The 22,921-nt window shown below is 41.7% G+C and overlaps 1 protein-coding gene across 3 annotated transcripts in view; it reads left to right on the forward strand.

Moving 5' to 3' along the window:
- CFAP54 (cilia and flagella associated protein 54) overlaps window positions 1-22,921 on the forward strand; it is a 526,588-nt gene that overhangs the window by 358,997 nt on the left and 144,670 nt on the right. For all 3 annotated transcript variants that reach the window (XM_073651573.1, XM_073651574.1, XM_073651575.1), the window contains 6 exons: window positions 8,720-8,917; window positions 11,353-11,419; window positions 11,516-11,716; window positions 13,592-13,678; window positions 16,117-16,239; window positions 16,356-16,409. In XM_073651573.1, the coding sequence (XP_073507674.1) occupies window positions 8,720-8,917; window positions 11,353-11,419; window positions 11,516-11,716; window positions 13,592-13,678; window positions 16,117-16,239; window positions 16,356-16,409 (730 nt within the window). The remainder of the gene's footprint in view (window positions 1-8,719; window positions 8,918-11,352; window positions 11,420-11,515; window positions 11,717-13,591; window positions 13,679-16,116; window positions 16,240-16,355; window positions 16,410-22,921) is intronic.

A 22,921-nucleotide genomic window follows, 5' to 3' on the forward strand; every position in this document is an offset into this window, starting at 1 on the left:
TTAAGTAGAAGGTTGCCTCGTTCCTGAACAATAGCCCGGAAGTGAATTCGTCATCTTCCAATGCTGCCTGAAAAAGTGCACAGAATTCGTATCGGATGCCATGGTCAGCTGGCCATAAAGGTTGCAATAGCTGTATGCGATATGGTTTCAGGTGCCGTCGCAGAATCTTCCAAACAGTTGGCTGAGGAATGCCAGATTCACAACTTGCTCCTTATGTGGACTATGTGCAAAGGTCTTTCGAACCTTCCCCACTGATTCGCCTGTGACACTTGTTCGTCCAGGCCGTTTACATTTACACTAGCTTCCTGTGTCCTTAAATTGTCCATACCACCGCAGAATGCTCTGGTGACCAGGTGGGTCACTTTCATACTGTCTTAGGAACGCTCGCTGCAAGGCAACAATTGGTTTACCCTTCTCATACTCTAAAACGCTTTCTCTTCAATAGTCGCCATTTTGGGATCTGATGTCGCCCTGCCACCTGGTGAGTCACAAGCGAGTCTGCACTCGCGGGTTACAAACTCTGAGATGTGACCTCTCGATACGTTATTATTACAAACAGTTGAAATTTATATCTTTGCAGTAATATGAATGCGAAACCTGGGTGTTCTTACAAAAATCTGGTTGACTCATGTTGATTGCTATTACAGCAGAAACCCTAAATTTAAAAAACAACAACACAGTAGTAGGAGTTTATTAACTTTTCTCCAGACAAACATTCAAAGGTACTGAATCTATTCAAGTTAATGTTTTTTTTTTTTTGGTAGCTGTCGTAGGTTTGCTGTATGAGTAGCAAGAACCACTTACCCTTTTGACTGGAACAATGGGGCACATTTATTAAAATAAATGTGCCAGACTTCTGAAACAATTTGTGCCAAAACGCCCCTGACAAACATGACTTATCATTTATCATGCCTTTTAAACACTGTTTGCACTTTACTCCATGAACCAGTGTGACTGGTTGGCAAATGAGTATGGCTTTGTTGAAGATTTGTGGCCAAAAGTATGCCACTGTGTGCAAAATATTGGCAGTAAACTCAGCTAACCAATAGGTAGTGTAAAATTAGACTTAAATATCTGATGATTTACCAAATGTTTTATCCAGCATGGTGCATTTTCAGACTGTCTTGTCTTATTAGTAAATCTGACCCAGTATTTTGGTTATATTGAAAAATATACTGATAGACCTGAGTTTGTCGAAGGAGTAAAGATGAATTTGTTAACAGTAGTGCGTTATCACATTGCAGAAAAGAAACAGTTAAGCAACAAATTCAGACCTGTTACATCTTTACGTCATGGTTGAATTATATGTACATGCTTTAAAAGGTAAAAGCCATCCATCATGGCAATGTAAATTAAACAAGAAATTGGTCAACTAATGTGTGGTTTCACAAACACCTTCTAATTTTTCTGGTTCAGTACGGCTGATTCCCATCGTGACCTTTAAAGCTTAATTGTAATGTAATGCAATGTTATGCCACTTTCTAATATGGGTTTATTTAAATTTCTCAACCGTTTTTATATTTCTGTTTGTTTGTCAGTTGATTTGTTCAAAGTGAGGAGAGTGAATTCTCATATATTAGAGGGTCTTTCATCAGTTTGAGCATGTTAGACTGGCCACATCATGGAATAATGGCTACAGAGCTGAATAAAACATAGTTTTTATTTTTTAAGTTTTCCTCTCCACCGTTCCAGAGATTTTAGCTGATAAAGTTTAGGTCTAATTCATAATAATTCATAATAAGCCCAATGGGGCATTACCATAGATTCTTCTCTGAGGGCGTGTACTTTTTTCCCTGCATGATGTTGACCAATCATAAGCAAGAAGCATCATGCAGAGGAAAGAATAACATGCCCCCAGATGGTCAGAAGAACATGCTTTCTCCTCTGAGAGGTAATGATAGACTGCCCTGATCTCAGCCTTGATTTCTGCATTTCTGCATTTGCTGTGTAGTATAGAGCAGAGATGAGTGTGATTACAAACACATTTAGCTTTCATCTCATGCAAGTCAGTGTGTGTAGGGGATACAGCTGAGCTGACAGTACTGTGAAATGAGAGCGCAGAGGTCTTTGTAATGACACTCAACTCTGCTGTAGCATAGCCAGGTAGGGCAGGGTTAAATCCTAGCACTTCAGGTGTTGATTAGATGCACCTGACTAGCTTTGACTAAGAAACAGGGCCTGTGTTCACTAGGTATGTCAGTCTGCTGAATGTTGAGCAGAGTCAAGTGTGCTGCAGGTGATAATTTCGCAGTAATTTCTGAAATACATCTGCAGTTTGTGAGTTAACGTTTAGAGGTTTGTACAACACAGATCTACTGTATAATAAGGTTGTGTTCTTGGGTCCCTAAAGGTATTATGTTAAATGTAGTTTTTAAACATTTTTGATAAAGTTCTTCATCTTTCCATATTACTATTTAAAAGTGTGTTAGACCATACTATTGTGCTTAGTTAAAGTAAATCTGTCAGCAGGTGTAGCGCCAGTGTCCCTGCATGCAGCCTCCCTCCCCCCCGGTAGGCATGCCGACTAACTCACTGCCTCGGCCCCGTGCCACTCTTCCTTCTCCTTCGTCTTCTGATGCTGCGCGGGGTATCCGCACGGCGCACAGATCCCCAGGTACTGCGCTTAGAGCCCGGGCGCGCTTCCTTTTTCTTAAAGGGGCCGAGCGCGTGCCATCCTAAAATGTAGACACTTACTATTTAAAGCACCTCTATCTACATGGAGATGCCTGTGCAACATTGTTGTTCTGTTCCCAAACACGCTTGCTAGTTCTCAGGTCCCTAGTGCTCATATCTCAGTATACCTGTCCTGAATATCCACGCCTGCCGTGCCTGCCTGTGTTACAGTTATATCTTCCAATTCACCTGCCTGCCTGCACATCAGCCGTGATCGCAGCACCTGTCTGCTTGTGTATCAGCCGCCCACACCTGAAGTGCCCATCAGTATATCTGCCGGACCCTTCTGCACCTGCAGTGCCAATCTGCATATCAGCTGGACACATCGGCACTTGTCATGCCAATCTGCATAACAGTCTGACCCGTCGGCACTTGCCGTGGCAGTCTGTGTATCAGCCGGACCCATCTGCATCTGTGGTTCCTGTGTTCCTGCCATGCCTTGCTATATCAGTTGTACTCTCCTACTAGGCCGTTCCAGCTACCTGTTCCTTGGGGGTCAACTGCTGTGTAACCGAGGTCAGTCCTGGTGTAGCACCTGGTCTCGCCTCCCCGGTCCCTTCTTGGACCGCAGCACCGTCAATTGCGTGCTTCTGAGGTCAGCCTTGGTGTGGCACTTAGTCACGCCCCTCCAGGCTCTCCACGGATCTTGGCATAGTGGTTCCACCACTCAGTCTGTTACAGCAGGTTGTTGCTATGTAATCTGAGAATAGCATGATGTAGGGGCAGAGATACTGATTCCAGTGATGAGTCACTTACTAGACTGCTTGGTGTAGTTTTGATAGAATCCCTGTTTTTCCTGCCTCATATGTAGAAGTGGTCAAAATGCTGAACTGTGTATAACCCTGCCAACACATCTCATTGGCAGCTTTCTGTGTTCACTGTGCATTATCAGCAAGCTGCCAATCAGTGGTGCGGTGAGTTTACACAGATTAGCTTGACTGGCTTGCACATGACACCTAGTCCTGCAGGGATAATCATCTGCTGATAAAACACTGATTGTATTGAAACTACAGCAAGATGCGAAGCTAGTGACATATCCCTGGAATTACGTTCTCTGCCCCTGCATTTTGCTGCTTTTAGATTAAATAGCAAAAACTTTAAGATTCCCTTTAATAAGAGGGATATTCTCGAGCCAGTGGCCAAAATGAGGCCAAAGTAGCTCAGATTGCCTTATTATAGTGAATTGCTTTGTTGGGGCTTCAATCCAAAGCCTGTTTTCAGGGCCACAGTTGAAAGCCCCAATAGAGCCACAAACCTGTGGCAGAAATGTGAACCCTGCCTAAAAGGGGTTACTATAAAATGAATTATGTAAGGTAACTTACATATTGATGTCAGTGTGTCTTATAGTATGTGTTGCATATACGTCTTTGATCATGTGTTTTTAGGTGCTATAACTTAGGAGAAGTAGATAGACTGTGACCAAACTTTTGCCAGTGTTTAGGACTATGGATACCATCTTTTCTCAGTCATTTTTTCCTACTGTTTTTTTTTCACAACTTTTAAAAGCATTGGTTTGTATTATATAGCCACTTAGGAGACAATTAATAAAAGCAACTGGGGTCACTGTCATGTACCAAAGCACAGATGAATAAAAGTCGGGGGCCGCTGTTCCGTCAGATGAAAACAAGTGTTTTGTTTTATTTATTTCACAGTAATATAATAGAGGAACCACGGTACAGTCATAGATTGTGCTGTGACAGCAGGACCCTGTGCTGAATCCCTCTCATCATCTACATATTCGAATCATTGGTGACCAAAATTATTTTGAGACTCTGCCAAAAGTGTTTCCCTTTGATGAAACAATTCATTTCTCTTCTATAAACTGATAATCTGCTTTGCGTGTGATATTTATCAACAAAGATGTTTTCTATTGTGACTGTCATATTTATCTAGTGCTGACAATGGCGGCTGTCATTGGCATTTACCGTATCCAGCAGGGTTATTTAAAAGATTTATTACATTTATTTGAACTACTTCTTCTTGGTGCATATTATTCTGCCATTTCTTCTGTTCTGAGTTGTCGTCGTTTCCATTGGGATTGAAATCCACATTAAAAGTCAATTGTCCTATAGTTTCAAGGACATCAGTTCATCATGTTTCTATAAACCAGGGGCCTACACACACATTCGATGAAAGTCGGGTGAACCCAGTGATTTCAACAGGACTGGCTGACATGTATGGGAGCCTCTTGACTATTTCCTTAGAGATGTTGTGGGGAAGAGAAAGAGGCTATTGGAATTTCCATGGCCAATCCATTTCTTTTTGGGGGAAATAAGATTCTTGCTCGTGGAAAACGCTGAGCCAAGAACTTTTGTGTATATATGAAGGAGTCGGAAGAGATAGCTGTCTGCCAAATGAATGTTCTGCAACAGCTATTTTATGTGCATGGCCAGCTTCACATGTATTTCTTATATACACACATCTGTGCAATACCAATGAAGTTTAGTGTGGAGTGATAACTACTATCATATCTCTACCTGCTCATAACTGCTAGAGAAGATCTACTGTACATGCTATGTATATAGGTTGTTGTAGATAGACTCACTCGGCTTCTTAAAGAGACAGACACAGGAACCATTCCTATTTAAAGTGCGGCTGGTTTATTGCAATCCTCATACACCACGTCACCAGAAAACGTAAATACAGCCTTTATCCGGCAGAAGGTAAAGCCTAAAATAACAAGTCCATGCAATAGTGCTGGTTAGCCCACCTGGCTTAAAGTCCAGCTTCTATGTCCTTTTACAAAGGAATTCACACCAGGAGACCTGCAATCTCCATACATCCAGTATGTGTGAAATAAACAGCTTAGAGCTTTCACCTCCAGGCCCACCCCACACCAAATGCTCTAAAGGCTGTACATTTTATCCTCTGACCTCCTCCCTCTCTAAAGGTGTTCAATCATCCTAGCACTAAAGATGCCTGTTTAACCCCTTTGCGTGCTGGAACCTTTTCCCTATGTTTAATTACTTGAGCTAATAATCTCAGTGCTTCATATCTCCCTTCCAGTACTTTGCCAGTGACTTTGTCACAAGGAGCATATGAAGATTTGGTGCTAGGAAAATATGTTTTAAAAAGTCAGGAGTAGTGGTACTTTGTACAAAGAGGTAAATGCAGAATTGTATGTTTGACAACTAGTGGACCACAATTTTCTCTGTTAGCAGACTACAAAGTAGTCATCTGATTTTAGTACTTAGTGATACTACTGTGTGGTATGACTATTACTGACCAGTAATAAAGGGAACCCGCCAGCAAAAAAACAAACAAAACAATAGTTACCTGCAGATTTATTGGTAATCTGATGATACAGTAAATACCCTTTGAAACATGTTTGGCTGTCTTAAGGCTCATTCAGATATCCTTTTTTTGCGTATAAGTTCTATCTGTGTTTTTCATAAATAGCACTCGAACCTACAATAGTGAATGCGATCATTCACACATCCGTGATTTTCCGCAGACTGAGTGATCCTTGCAAAACCGTGGAGACATGTCCGATTTTGATCCGAGTATCTGATCAGAATCAGCAATGCAAGTCTAGGGCTCCGTGAAAAAATCGTGCAGCACTTGGATGGCATTCAAGAAAGGCTGGAGAGAAAAAAAGAAGCGCAATAGGGTCTTATCCGACAGACATAAAAATTAAAAATAGCAGATTATGCTAACCTGATCCGTAGAATTATGTGTTTTGGAATGTTATTCAGCGGGTCATCAGACCGATTTGCAATAAAGACAAGGAAAAATGTATGGAATTGTTTGCGCTGCTGATTATTGAAATTTCAGAAGACTAATAGATTATTTGACGCGTTTCGAAGTACAATACAGTTCTTCCTCAGGAAAAACCATACATGAACACAAAAACTGTTTTTTCCTGAGGAAGAAGTGTATAGTACCTCGAAACATGTTGAATAAAACCACATGTCTATTAATCTTCTGAAATTGGCGTCTTCAATAATCAGCAGCGCGAACAGTTCCACATATTTTTCAATTTCTTTGTTAGGAATTTAGTCACATTTATTATGTGGGGTAGAGGATTGCTTAAAGGGTATGTGAAAACAACTTTTTCAGGTGCATTTCAACTGGAATCTGCCAGTAAACTCACCAAGGAACTGTTACAATGAATGAACATAATGCACAGGATTGTAAAAACGACTGGCTGTGCATATGATTCTACTTTTGTCAGTTCTTTTAAACACTTAAAGGGGTTGTGCCACCATAAAGAATACAGTTAACCAAGCAGAAAAGGTGGAAATAAATAGTTTTGTAATTTATAGTGATTCAAAATTATGCTCCATTCAAAAGATAACAAGCTTTTATTTTTTGAATTATGCTCTCTGGCGCCTCCTGATATTATTCCATTGCGTCCTGGTAGTGGGCGATCAGCTGGTCGAGTTTGCGCAGTTCCTGTCATCATAAGAGCGCCCCCACGACTCCTTGAAAACAATGTGCGCACTGTATTCTCTCACAAGTCTGACAGCGCAGGTTCCCTGCTGTAAACCCAGAGCGTGGATGTGATTCACCCCCTCTCCCTGCGCTCACACAGTTGACCTCCAGGTGAGATCATCTGCTTCACAGACTTGTAAGCGTGGGAAGCGTCTCTCTGCTATTGCGCTCACAGCTCTTTGGAGCAGATAATCTCACCCGGAGGTGAGCTGTGTGAGCGCAGGGGGTGAATCACAGACACACTCTGGGCTTACAGCAGGGAACCTGCGCTGTCAGACTTGTGAGAGAGAATACGTTGTGCACACTGGGGGTGGGGATTTGGGGGGGCCTCTTATGATGACAGGAACTGCGCAAACTCGACCAGATGATCATCCACTATCAGGACATAATGGAATAACACCAGGGGGCGCCAGAGAGCATAATAAAAAAAAAAAGCTTGTTATCTTTTGAATGGAGCATATTTTTTAATCACTATAAATTACAAAACTATTTATTTCCACCTTTTCTGCTTGGTTAACTGTATTCTTTATGGTGGCACAACCTGTTCAAGGCTTCTAAAGCTGGAAAGTGGTGAAAAGAAGTAGCATGCTCATTCATGGGTGGCTTCTGCTTTGAAGCTGCTTGCTAGTTAAAGTCTAAACTAAAAAAATAAAGATGCTAGTGGCAGAGCCGCTGCAAAAATGAGAGTAAAATCACATTGAAGATACTACAGGAAAAGACCTCTGGAGTTTTCCTGAACCGTCTTCGACTTGGAAAGCTGGGCAGGTGTTATCCAGTCTGGGACCCACTTTTATCTTGAGTACAAGGCCCTATCACACGCTGTCTTTAATGGAGACCACTCATGCATTACTCTTTCCCTTTGCTTGTATAGGAGATCAGAAAATGGCACAGCATGCTTATTTTAGAGTTAGATGGCGGTCCCAGTGGTAGGACTGGCATCTACTAAACATTTATGGCATATCCTAACTTATTTGTTATTAAAATGTATAAAAAAAATCTGTTGTAAATGAAAACCATTGTCATTGCCATTCTTTGCCAAGTTCTTTACAGATTTACTCAGACATTGAAGATTTCCTGCCTAGTTTTCTGCATCCCTGTACAGCAAATTTTCCTAGATATTCTAAAACATTGTACGGAGGATGTATCATTGCATCACTATTAATATTTCCCAGAACTTCAGGAAAGAGGGATGCAAATGTTAAATCACGATCTGGCTAAAAATAAATGTTCTGAATTAATATTTGAGTATGGGTTGTATTACCCAACATACGCCCCTGTATGTGCCCTGTTAGGTATATATACTGTATATCAGCCTCAATCTCTTGTAAGTAGACACTTTAAATTCCATATATTTCCATATTACTGTACATTTACTATTTGTCTTTGGTCCACACGTGAGGTATAGAAATCTGGCAATACAAGGTTGGAATAAATGATACTTGATACAATAAGTAAGCGTCTGGATAATATCCACATAGCTCATCCTTTTCATACTCCTCAGTGCACACATTACTTGATCTCTACAACTAAAGAGGTTAAGAATTTTATTTGGCTGTGTGTGCACTAAATCCCCCCTGTAGTGTCATATTTTTTTGCATTTTATATGTTGCAGAGCTGCTTTCAAATGCTGGTGTCAGGCCCTTGATGAAATGCTCAACATGTCTGATGCTCTTAATTCATGGCAAGAGCCTGATAGCTCCCCAGACGGAATAAGCAATGCAAGATCTAAAGATTACAGTGAGAAATTTCTCTCCCGAGCGGGAATTTGGGGTTGTTTGCTGGCTGCCGTCATCGCTGCTAAAATGTCTCGGTAGGTATTGAAGAAAAAAACTTCTTGATTCATTTTTATTTATCACGTAATGCTCAGTGCCCAGAGGGGAGCAATAAAAGCTTCTACTGCTACAGGCTGAAGAAATAAAATGTTACGATGTAGGAAGGGAAAACTTCTCCTTAGTAGCATTCTTGTTTAATGCATGACCCCCCATATTTTAGCCATGTCTTAAAGAGAATGTCTTAAAGAGGACCAGTCAGCACAAATTTGGAATCTAAAGTAAAAACTTGGCTGTAATGTCGCTGTAATACAGATTCAGTTGTTACTTTTGTTGAAATCCGCTTTGATGTTCTCCTTTTATCACCATTGAAGTGTTATGACAATTAAGTTTAAATCCATGGAGGCTGAACTTTGCACCGGGTCTTCTCCTCCTGTCTATGTATTCCCCGCCCCCTGGTCTTTGAATGACAGGTCCTTGCTATTTTAGTGACCTGACTCCTCTGAATGAAATCATGCACTCTTATTACCATGGGTGGCGCCTGCGCAGATTAAGTTACCGGCTCAGTGGCGTCTTTTAGAGATGACTGCACATACGCAACCCGTGTCAATGACTGCACCATTCTATTATACCCCAGCTGAGAATTCAATCTACACGGCAATGAAGGCGCCGGTGCAAGATTTCAAACAGAGGACACAGGTCACTGAAAAAGCAGTGACCTGTCAATCAAAGACCAAAGGCAGGCCAAGGAACCGGGGAATACAGAGACAAACAGCAGAAGACCCAGTGCAAAGTCCAGCCCTGATGCACTTGTACCAAATTAGTATAAAACTTCAAATAAAAATTACAAAAGAACAACACATGGCATTTCTTCAACAAAGGTATCAATTTAATCTGTATTACATATCCATTACAGCCATGTCTTTACACTAAAAATTCGTGTTGACAGGTTCCCATCAGGTTTTAGCCTTCCTCTGGGTCAGCATGTTAGGTTATAGGTGGAACTACATGGACATGTGTCTACTTTCAACCTTAAGAACTAAAGTATACATTAGGATTGGAATAAACAATGTTTTCGGTTGTTGTAAACAGTTATTTAATTATTCATTGATCTTGTGTAGTTAAAATGTTTGTATACTGAAAGTGCTGCTTGCCATCCCAATAAACGTCAGGTAGAAAATCACTCTTAAAATTGTATCTGGACAGTCTGAATCTCAGCGAATTTATATATTTCTCTGTCCACTTCAGGTTTGAAAGACCCCATTTAGCATCACATTGTATATTTACAGCTTTAAAGTTTAAGTCCATTGCAAAACCATCTAATTTACCACAAAAAAATCCAACAGTATGCTGATACATTTTAGTATCCCATACAAATTAGACAAAAGTCAGCTGGAACTGCCAAACATGTATTATGTATTGAATTATGTTCCAACTCTCCTCCCACAGATTATATCGGGGGAGCGAAGGATGGGGCAGTTTTGAATTCAAGAAAAAAAATTGAGTTGTTAGCTCAAAACACAACCATGTCTTGCCTGGCATGATTTTGTTCCAAGCTAACAGCTCATAGTCATGGCCAGTGGCTTGACCAACATGGTCATGTTTTGAGCTAACAGCTCTTAGTCATTTCTAGTGTCTTTTCTGACACGGTCATGTTTCGAGCTAAGAGCTCCCAGTTATGTCCAGTGGCTTGCCTTACTCGGTCTTGTTTCGAGCTACCAACTTTTAGTCATGTCCAGTGGCTTGCCTTGCATGGTCATTTTTCGAGCTACCAACTCTTAGTCAGGTCCATTGGCTTGCCTTACATGGTAATGTTTCGAGCTATGTCCAGTGCCATGCCTATCATGGTCGTGTTTTGAGCTTACTGCCCTTATTAAGCCTAAGAGCTGTTCAGCTCAAAACACATTCATGTCAGCCAAGTTTTTTGTGCATGTCTCTGTACCTATGGAATAAAAGACACCTATAGTTTTACAAGAAATGCTGCTGTGCTGGACTCCTTCTCTTGTAGTTCTGGCACTTTTGGACTCTCCGAGAATGCACCTGACTTGTGGGTGGATCTCTACTTATCCTGAGGTTGTTGAGCTGGTATGTGGTGTAACACACCTTTCATGTGTATTGTCGAATTAGAAGAGAAAGCAATCAGCTGAACTAGCTATCTAAGGTGCATGGGCAGAAGTTGTCCTATAGATGGCTGACAGTGGTTTATCCATCTCTACACATTGAAAATAATTGCATTCTTGGCAGAATCTAGCATGCATTTGTATGGGAGAGACAAAGGTAGGGGAAGGGGGAGTGTATATGTGTCATTTAATATTGTAGGGCGTCATTCATTAATCTATGAAAAGCATCTTAGCAACAGATCTCATGACTATTGTAATTTTTGCAATTTGATTAAAAGCAAAAACGATATAGTCTGTATCCGTCTCCCTCCATGTGTCATTGTACTATACCTTTCTTGTTTTGTATGTTTTTCTAGTTATATCTTGACATCAGATGTTCGAAAGAGAACAGATTGCTGCTTCCTCTCAGCTTCACTTTTCAAGGTAAAAAGCATATTTGTTTCTTATGAATTTCTGTGACAAATAATAAGTTATTTGAAAGTAAATGACATAATATATAAATTCTGTTTTTCTTCCCAGTCCTTGTTTCGCGTGTCCCTTCCACATCCAGATGAAGATCTTGATTATGCATTATATGAGATTGGAGAAGGATGTGAAGTATCTGAACTTATTCCAGGGATTGACCTGTTTTCTGATCGGCACAGAGCAGATGTTATAACTGTTGTTTCCAGTCTAGGTTTTCTCATTTCCGAATTGCATTCTGTTGCTCAGAATCTTATGGTTAGTGCCCACTTACAAAAAAATGAATAAAACTATACCTGAATACTTATGATGCCATAATTTTTAACAAAAAATGTTTGTTCTGTTCCACATACTTGATTTATTTTTTTTTAAAGCACGGTATTAATAAGTAATGGTCTAAAAGAGAATGATAACACAGGTCATAACATAGAAAGTATGAACCAGTGTTAATGGACAGTAGAATAATTATATATTGATTTTTTTTCAATAAAAATATACCAATACCAGTTTTTAGAAATCTCTAGACACTGACAAAGAGATGCATAGAAGAAATGTATCGCTTATATTATATTTTAATAATTAAAACCATCAAGTAAAACTTATTTTTACCAATCTGTTTTTATTTTCTGTTTGTATATTTTTTTAGACAACTTTCTCTACATGATTATGAGGACTTCCATCTTGCCTAAGTTTCTGTTAACATCATTTAGAGATTGGTCCATGTGGCCACTGTAAAACTTCATACTGCAGTAGTCAGAAAGATGAAAAAAATCCACAAAAATAATATGTTTAATATAAAAAGTTGATCTAAATAAGCCAGTATCTGATGACATTTCTGTGACTTAAAATCCATTCCATTCATTTGAATAGGGTAGTGTTGGCAGCAAGTATATAGATATCCAAAGGTCGCATTCAGATTAATAGGACAGTCATAGAATTTCTGCAACAAAATCTGTAGCTTGTTAAAACTACCCTTGAGAGTTAGGTCATCTAACATAAGATTGGTGGGGGTCTGACACCAATCTGCTGTTATTACTTTTGGCAACTGCTGGATACGTACTGAGGAGAACACTATAGTTCCATTCACTGTTGATCAGTACCTATTCTCTTCAATGTGATAGTTCTGCAGTAACTGGCAGTGGCCACTAAACAGTGTATGGCGCTGTGCTCTTTTGCTCTGTACACTTTAGATCTGGACTCCAATAGAGATGCTAACAGTTGATTTGTTATGGGTGTTCAATATCAGATCAGGGTGTCCGTGACCTATCCTAAGAATTGGTCATCGATAGAAAAGCAGTGGACAATACCATTAAAGGAAATCTATCAGCAAGGTTTTGCTATGTAATCTGAAGACAGCATGAAGAAGCGGCTGAGACACTGATTTCAGCCAAGTGTCAATTATTAGACTATGTGCTGTTGTTTCAATACAATGAGTTTTTTATCAGCAGGAGAATATCACTTCCCGGACTAGTTGCACATGTGCCTTCTGGTCCAACCACGTCCCCAGCACTGATTGGCAGCTTACTGTCAATATACAGTATATGCAGATAGCTGTGGTAGGGGCGGGGTTAGCTTTCTGAGCTCTGTTACATACTACATTTAAATCTCTGATTGTATCACAACTGTTACACCCAGTAAGCTAAGTGATACATTGCTGGAATCAGGGTCTCTTCCCCTACATTATGCTGTTCTCAGATGAGGTAGCAAAAATCTGGTGACAGATTCCCTTTAAGAGTCCCAGCATTCTGAAAAGCCATGCTGGACCAAGATTAGAGCCCTGATATCTTGAATGCTCTCAGGGCTGTATGAAAGATAGGAGACAACCCCTGCTGGAGCTGATGCTACAGACATCAATTAGCTTTCCAAAATACCGCCATCATCACTAAAAAGCCAGAAATTTGGCAAGAGATGCCAACACAATGACCTAAATAGATTGACCCTAACGGGGTCATGTAAATGCATATTAATGTAAAATTTCTCAAAATTTGTATGCAATTAAATTTTATTCCTTCCGTTGTTTCAAAATGTTGGTGACTATTATTACCTAATAATACTTAATATTAGCATTGCCGGTCACCCTTACAAAATTAGCATGTAATGTTCCCACCTTAAATAATGAATGTTTTTTTACAGGTTTTGCCGTTATTTACATTGTACCAGTATTTTGTCAGCACTGTTTGCCGTGACCCTGTCAGAAGTGTGGAGGGAAGGCTCTTAAAGGTATGGGAAGTTTTAAATGAAGCTTATTGACACCGAGATAAACAGATGACAGCGTGACTTTTAACAGCAGTAAATGTATTACACAGACAGACATTATCTGGCCAACAATTGATTTGTTTGTAGGCCGTCTTTTGTCATTTTTTTTCTCGTATTGACACTAGTATCCGCATTTGCTACACTAAAGATCGCAGTTACAAGTGCCATGACTGCAGAGGAAAACTGTAGGACTAGCTGCAGCAAATTAACACTTTCTAGCTGTCTTGTGGATATTGATTTTTAGAAAACACAGCCAAATACTTGCTAGCTATGAGCAACAACACTGCTTTTCCACAACTTTCAGTATCCAAAAATACCATTCATTCTCTACTAGTTGCATTTCTGCTAATTTAGAGACTTTGCAGAGTTAAAAGGAACCCGTTATCACAGATTTCCCTATGTAACTAATGACAGGGTAGTGTAGTGTGGAGTATTACTTTTTAATTATGTCCTTGTTGAAATTAGCACTGACATTGGTAGCAAGAATATTGATGTTCATCACTCACAGGTGGACACAGAAGAAGGCTTCTGTGCAAGAACAATATGAGCCCTTTGCAGTCCAATAGCTCCTCATAATGCACAATTCCACCTGCTTTGGAGGTGGATATAGTCCCCTTACCTCTTGGCCCCTGTGCAAGAACAATATATGGGCCCTTTGCAGTACAATAGCTCCTCATAATGCACAATTCCACCTGCTTTGGAGGTGGATATAGTCCCCTTACCTCTTGGCCCCTGTGCAAGAACAATATATGGGCCCTTTGCAGTACAATAGCTCCTCATAATGCACAATTCCAACTGCTGTAGAGGTGGATGTGGTCCTCTTACCTCTTGGGCCCCTGTGCATAAACAATATATGGGCTTTTTGCAGTCTATACCTATATGATAGGTTGTCAATTGCAGATCGCAGTAAGTCCGATACAGTAAGTCCATTGCTGCTTCCAACTGGTGACGCTATAGAGTTCAAGTCCTCTTCCTCTCTGAAGAGGCAATTTGCATATTACATTTCCCAGAGGAGGATTGCAAGGTAAATAAGCCTCCTTACCTTGGCATGGCAGAGTCGGTATGTCACTCTCCACAAGGAGAAACGTTACCCCGTAGATATTTGGATGGAAACCCTGAATTAAGCGCTCAGTGTAGAGCGCAGGATAAATGTGAACTGATACAATATTGTCTGTACCCCAAAATGCCACCAATAAAAGCTTGAACTCAACCCACAAAAAACAAGTCCCCACTTGGGTCCATCACCTGTTAACAGAAATATAGGGAGTGTCCAATTACTGGTAGCACAAAGATGCTAGAAAAGCAACATGGCTCCCACCAAAAGAAATCCAGCGACATCTACCCTCCCAAATCCCTTTTGTGCCCCACAATGTGCCTACACCGCAGTTAGCGTCCACATGTTTGACATTAATTTAGTGAGGAGAGCCCACTTTATTTATGGGTGTGTGGCTCCAGAAGCAGAAGCTAGGCACTACAGTGTATTGGACACTACAATGGCATATTTGCCGTTTTCACTCTGCAACTTCCACTACGTGTTTGTTTCTGGAAGACGCCCATAGAGTCAAAATCGTCTTTACACCTATAGATGAATTCCCAGAGGGGTGTAAAGTCCGATAAGCATCACGTCAGTGTTTTTTGTAATTTCATTACTGGAGTGGTGCATAAAATCCAAATCCCCTGTCCCATGTCTGATACTCACCTTCTGGCATTTTCATCTGTTTTCGACGCCGCTCCGGTCCATCTCCTGCAGTTTGTGACCTGCTGGATTCTCCAGTGTTTGCTGGGGCGAACCAGAGGTCACTAATCAATGTAAGTCTATGAGAGCCTCATTCTGGCCTCGTTCTGGCTCTCATAGACTTGCAGATGTTGTGACGTAGCTTCTGAGTTTTGGCCACTCAGAAGCTGTACTCACAAGATGGCGCTGTGGGAGCCAAAACCAGGAGTGGGTGATAAATGCAGAATTGATGACTTGTTTCTATTAGACCTTTTCTCTGATTGTTCGTCACCTGGTTTTGGCTCCCACTCCTGAGAAAAATACTGACCGAATACTGATAGTGGAGCCGTGGCCTAAGTGTAATTTACAAAGTTTAGTAGCATGTTCTGCTCATTAATTTCCTCATTGAATTAATGCCTGCTGAAATCATATGGTGTCGAACCCAGGTCATTTGGCTGCATTCACACGTTGTGGCTACAATGCTTTTTTTTAATGTCAAAAAGGGCATTTTTTTGCCAGAATTTTTTATTATCATGGCTAAAACGTTACACTACTATTACACTCAAGGCAAAAAATCGCAACCCTGGTCTCAGACTCACATTTGGGAAATGTAATTTGGACAATGTTAAATTGGGATAGACTCCTTTTTATTTTCTTTGTAAGTCTTCATTGAACTGTTTCTTTTAAGGTTAACGTCCTCATAGATCTGCACCTGTTTTCTGAAGCTTTCCAGGAGTTTTTCCTCCTAAATAGTGGACAAAGAATTCCAAGAAGACCACATGAGGGATTTTCAACAGCTGGCAAAGTTCCGGTAAAGCAGTCATTCTGTATTGTTGGGAGGTTGCAAAGTATTATTTGGTTCACTAAAGAGATACTAGGTTAAAAATATTGAAAATGGTGGATTTTAACTGTACTCTTTTCTTTCAGGCAGCCATAAAATTTTTAGCATCAAACACGCTTATCTCCAGTGAAAACTTAGAGGTAGGACTGACATGTTTAGCACGCTTTCTTTTAGTATTATCTTATAGCTACAATCAAAGGGCTTATATCAAAATTTTATAATATGAGTATAAATGAGTATATTAGTATAACTAAAAAACACTAATATAAATACATTCTGGGGGTTGGTGCAAATCTATATTTTTACCCACTGTACCAACACCATCTCTTTGTCTTCTAATCAGTGAGCATAAAGGAAAAATGAACAAAATGTGAAACAGCAACAGTTAATAATGATATGGCGACTAGTGTTGAGCGCAAGTGCTCGCTACTTGAGTTTGCATCGGGTACTGAGGTATGCACCAAGTATCGTAGGTGCTCGAGTGACATGCTCGAGTCCCCGACACCCAAAAAAAAACATGCGAGATTTCCTCATTGAATTAAGATCACATTCAAAATAATGCCTGCTGAAATCATATGGTGTCGAACCCAGGTCATTTGGCTGCATTCACACGTTGTGGCTACAATGCTTTTTTTTTTATGTCAAAAAGGGCATTTTTTGTACCAGAATTTTTTAGTATCACGGCTAAAACGTTACACTACTATTACACTGATGGCAAAAAATCGCAACCCTGGAACACAGTCTCAAACTCACATTTGGGAAATGTCATTTGAACAATGTTAAATTGGGATAGACTCCTTTTTATTTTCTTTGTAATTCTTAATTGAACTGTTTCTTTTAAGGTGGAACTGTTTTATAGCTCAGGTCGTTACAGATGCGCGATACTAAATATGTATACTTCTATTGTTTTTCTTTTCATTATAATATCTATTTATGGGTACAGTATGTTTTTATTTTTTTGTATTATTTTTTCTTTTTTTTTTTTAAATATTTTTACAATTTTTTTTTTCACTTTCTGACACTTTTTTTTTTAAACTTTTACACTTTGTCCCACTATAGGACTTTCATTTTTTGCATGCTGACCACTTGCATAGCAAAAGGATGAAGCATCATCCCCTATGCTGTGCAGGCACCGCTCCTAGCACATAGTACCAGGTGTCAGCTGTGACAATCAGCTGACACCCGGCGGCGATCGCGCCTGCACAGCGTCTGTGTGGGCACGATCGCCGGGGCGTAATAATAAGTATATGGTCCAATAGGCACAGGGCACTGATACGTATTATTACGCCCCACGTCAGAAAGGGGTTAAGATATAAAATTGAGGCTGTTGTTTGGCACATGGTCTGTGTGTTTGGAGGGAGACGGCCGCCTGTGTGTTGTGGTATCCCGACTGAGCCAGTGAACTGGAAGCTGCCCAGCCTGTGTGCCCACAGGACTGGTTAACCAGAGACTTTGCCCTAAGGACTCTTTACTTTGTTTTTGTCTGAACTATAGGCTGTTTGTATTTCTTTTTGCTTTTGCCGGGTTTATGATGGAATAAACCGACATGGACATTTAAAGGAACATGCCTCCTGTTTGCCTCCCGACGCACCTGAGTTAGTAGAACTCTCACAATTGGTGGAGAATGCGGGCAGCGTTCCCAGCAGATACTTTTGACTGTTACTAAAAGGACTACAAGTCATGGGTGAAGTCTGCTATAAGCCAGCAAGCGACGCCGGACAAAATGGAGGACCTGCTGAAACACCTGGTCCAGTCGCAGCAGCACCAGCAGGAGACCAACAGGCTGTTGTTACAGCAGATCCATCAGCAGGAGCAGCGGCAGCAGATGCAGCTTCTGGCAGCCGCCATCCAGGGCAGGACAAGCGCCCCAACCCCAAGTCCAGCGGATGACTCCCACGTCCGGAAGGCTGTAAGACGGACCTTGCAGAAAATGACCCCTGGGTATGTTGTGGAAGCCTTTTTGACTGTCTTTGAAAGGGTCGCTGAGAGGGAGAAACTTTCGCTAAAGCAGTGGGCAGAGATACTGGCGCCATACTTGACGGGGGAGCCCAAGAAGGCTTACTATGACTTAGCTTTGCAGGACGCCAAGGAGTATGGCAAGCTGAAAACTGAAATTCTGGCGCGCTTGGGGGTGACAATGACTGTCAGGGTGCAGCGGGTCCACCTCTGGGCATATTGCCGTGACAAACCCCCTCGCTCGCAAATGTTTGACCTTTTGCACCTGGTCCAGAAATGGCTGCAGCCGGAGTCCTCTACGCCTGAGCAGATGGTAGAGAGAGTGGTGATGGACCAGTTTGTGCATTCCATGCTGAGGCCAATATAGACTTTGGTTGCCCAGGATTATCCCCTTAATGCCGATGAACTGATTGGACTGGTCTCAACCAGGGGGTTGAGAGTTCCTTGGGAATGCAGCCCACTCTATACTTTGGGTCCCAAAAGGTGATGGAGCCTCCAAGGTCCAAAGGGGCGGGGGAGGTAATGCTTAAGGTCCTTACGGCTGATGTCACTTGCTGGAGATGCCAAGGTCCAGGCCATAAAGCCGCCCGTTGTCCCCTGACACCCGAGCAGAAGGACTGCAGCATAGGATGCTGTTATGATCTGCAACAAGAACTAAGGAAAGATAGGGAAGGCTGTCCCTACAGTAAAACTAATGTACTACGATGTAGCGGGCTGCCTGTTCCTAGTGAACAGACCCGCCTTAGTCCTCGGCTAGTCTGAACGAAGACCTATAGCATAAAGGGAGGGGTCCCTAAAAGAACTAAGGACTGGGACAAAAATGGGACACGTCCTAAACAGAGAAGTACAGTCATGGCCAAAAGTATTGAGAATGAGACAAATAGTAATTTTTCGAAAGTTTACTGCTTCATTTTTTGTAATGGCAATTTGCATATACTCCTGAATGTCAAAGAGTGATCAACTTAACAGCAATTACTGTACTTGCAAAGTCAATATTTGCCCAGAAAATGAACTTTAACCCCCAAAACACATTTCAACATCATTGCAGTCCTGCCTTAAAAGGAGCAGCTAACATCGTTTTAGTGATTGATCCATTAACACAGGTGTGGGTGTTGATGAGGACAGGGCTGGCGATCAATCAGTCATGATTAAGTAAGAATGACATCACTGGACACTTTAAAAGGAGGCTGGTTCTTGGTATCATTGTTTCTCTTCAGTTAACCATGGTTATCTCTAAAGAAACACGTGCAGCCATCATTGCAGTGCACAAAAATGGGCTAACAGGGAAGAGTATCGCAGCTACAAAGATTGCACCTCAGTCAACAATCTATCGCATCATCAAGAACTTCAAGGAGAGAGCTTCCATTGTTGTCAAAAAGGCTCCAGGGTGCCCAAGAAAGACCAGCAAGCGCCAGGACCATATCTTAAAACTGTTTCAGCTGCGGGATCGGACTACCAGCAGTGCCGAGCTTGCTCAGGAATGGCAGCAGGCTGGTGTGAGTGCTTCTGCACGCACTGTGAGGCGGAGACTCTTTGAGCAAGGGCTGGTTTCAAGGAGGGCAGCAAAGAAGCCACTTCTCTCCAGAAAAAACATCAGGGACCGACTGATATTCTGTAAAAGGTACAGGGAGTGGACTGCTGAGGACTGGGGCAAAGTCATTTTCTCTGATGAATCCCCTTTTCGATTGTTTGGGACATCTGGAAAACAGCTTATTCGGAGAAGAAGAGGTGAGCGCTACCACCAGTCTTGTCTCATGCCAACTGTAAAGCATCCTGAAACCATTCATGTATGGGGTTGCTTCTCAGCCAAGGGAATCGGCTCACTCACAGTCTTGCCTAAAAACACAGCCATGAATAAAGAATGGTACCAGAATGTCCTCCAAGAGCAACTTCTCCCAACCGTCCAAGAGCAGTTTGGCGCCCAACAATGCCTTTTCCAGCATGATGGAGCACCTTGCCATAAAGCAAAGGTGATAACTAAATGGCTCATGGAACAAAACATAGAGATTTTGGGTCCATGGCCTGGAAACTCCCCAGATCTTAATCCCATTGAGAACTTGTGGTCAATCATCAAGAGACGGGTGGACAAACAAAAACCCACAAATTCTGTCAAAATGCAAGCATTGATTATGCAAGAATGGACTGCTATCAGTCAGGATTTGGTCCAAAAGTTGATTGAGAGCGTGCCAGGGAGAATTACAGAGGTCTTGAAGAAGAAGGGGCAACACTGCAAATATTGACTTGCTGCATTAACTCATTCTAACTGTCAATATAACCTATTGGTACTCATAATATGATTGCAATTATATTTCTGTATGTGATATAAACATCAGACAAACACTAATAAAAACCAGAGGCCAGCAGATCATGTGAAAATATAATTTTGGTGTCATTCTCAAAACTACATGACTGTAGTTGCAGAACACAAAAAGACAAACTGACAAAAGGTACTAGAGGTCCCAGAAGGACCAAGCAAACTGACAGAGAAAGGCACTGAAGCACCTGGCTAGAGAAACAGTCAAAAACTGAAGTCCAGCACAGCCAAAAGGGCGGAGCTGGAATATAAAGGCAGATCGTCACGTGACCTCAAAACACAAGGTGGAAAAAACAAACAGGAGGGTTTTAACAGTACCCCCTCTTTTATGAGGATCCTCTGGATCCTCCAGGCCCAGGCCTATCCGGAAACCTCTTGTGGAAAGCTTTAACAAGCCTAGGAGCAGAGACATCATCCGTCCTTACCCAGGAGTTGTCTTCGGAACCAAAACCCTTCCAGGAGACGAGATACTGTAATCTCCCTCTATGCCATCTAGGATTCAAGATGCGAGAAATTTCATATTCGCCGTCTTCCACCACAGGAGGAACTGTGACAGTGGCGTCCCTATCAGATACATCAGCCTTTTTCAACAAGGAAACATGAAACACAGGATTAATCTTCCAAGAAGTAGGGACATCCAACCTAACAGCAGACGGGTTAACAACCTGAAGCACTTTAAATGGACCCACAAACTTAGGACCCAGTTTTTTAGAGAGAATCCTCAACCGCAGGGTCTTCGAGGACAACCAAACCATGTCACCCACAGTAAACAAAACCTCCTTACGTTTCCTGTCAAAATACTTCTTGGACTTCTTGTTAGCCTCTTGAAGGTTGCAACGTACAGTAGTCCAAACTCTCTCCAAATCACCGGAAAAATTCTCCTCCTCCGGCACCGCCGACCCCAATTTGGAGAAGAAACCAAAAGATGGATGTCTCCCAGTACAACAAAAAATAGGAGAACACCCAGCAGAGGAGGATGTATGATTGTTAAGAACAAAATTCTGCGAGAGGCAGAAACTCAGACCACACCTCTTGATTGTCCGCCACAAAACAACGCAAAAACTGTTCAACATCCTGGTTCTTTCTTTCAGTCTGTCCATTAGACTCAGGATGATAACCAGACGAAAATGACAAATGGACTCCCAACCTGTCACAAAAAGCACGCCAAAAGCGAGCCACAAACTGAGGTCCTCTATCAGAAACAATATCCGTGGGAACGCCATGGAGCTTGACAATCTCCTTAACAAACGCCTTAGCGAGTGTCTTGGCACAGGGCAACTTAATGAATGGAACCAAATGACACATCTTACTAAAACGGTCCACGACCACCCAGATGACAGTAAAACCCTCGGACACAGGAAGATCAGTAATAAAATCCATTGTGAGATGCGTCCAAGGCGCACTAAGAACCTCCAGAGGGCAAAGCAACCCCACAGCTGGAGTATGTGAAGCCTTTGACCTAGCACACACAGTACATTGACGCACCCACCTGAAGACTTCCTTCTGCCATTCAGGCCACCAAAAACTGCGACTGATAAGTCTCTTAGTCTCCGAAATTCCTGGATAACCTGCCAACCGAGACTCATGACACTCCACAAACAAATATCTCCTAAAGGCTCTAGGCACGAACAACCTCCCATGGGGAGTGTTAGATGGAGCATCATCTTGAGCTTTCTGAATCCCATTCTCCAACACAGAGTCCAATGCCGCCACCACAACTCCTTTCTGTAAAATGCTCTCCTCCTCGGCACCGACCGTAGGAGAGAAGCTGCGAGATAAAGCATTGGCTTTAACATTCTTAGTATCAGGGATATAGGTAACAGAAAAATGAAACCGAGAAAAAAAAATTGCCCACCTAGCTTGACGGGCATTCAAGCGCTTGGCAGCATCCAGATAGATCAAATTCTTATGATCTGTGAAAACCTGAATAGGAAATCTAGCGCCTTCCAAAAAATGACGCCAATGTTCAAACGCGAGTTTAATAGGCAGCAACTCCCGATTTCCAACATCATAATTCAGTTCGGTTTCCGAAATTTTTTTCGAAAAGAAGGCACAAGGATGTACTCCACCCTTGTTCTCCTGAGACAAAACTGTTCCGACCCCCACCGATGAAGCATCGACCTCAACCAAAAAAGGCTTGGTCTCATCAGTCTGCATAAGGATAGGGGCAGAACTGAACCTCTCTTTGAGATACTCAAATGCTTCATTGGCCTCAGTAGTCCACTGGGCCGTATTCGCACCTTTCCTGGTGAGATCAGTTAGAGGTTTAACAATTACAAAAAAATTCTTAATGTATTTCCTGTAATAATTGGCAAAACCCAAAAATCTCTGTATAGATTTCAAACCAATAGGCCTAGGCCATTCCTGCACAGCCTGAACCTT

This window comes from Phyllobates terribilis, unplaced genomic scaffold, assembly GCF_046119375.1.
Source record: "Phyllobates terribilis strain yellow unplaced genomic scaffold, ASM4611937v1 Scaffold_11__3_contigs__length_659146591, whole genome shotgun sequence".
Taxonomy (NCBI): Eukaryota; Metazoa; Chordata; class Amphibia; order Anura; family Dendrobatidae; genus Phyllobates; species Phyllobates terribilis.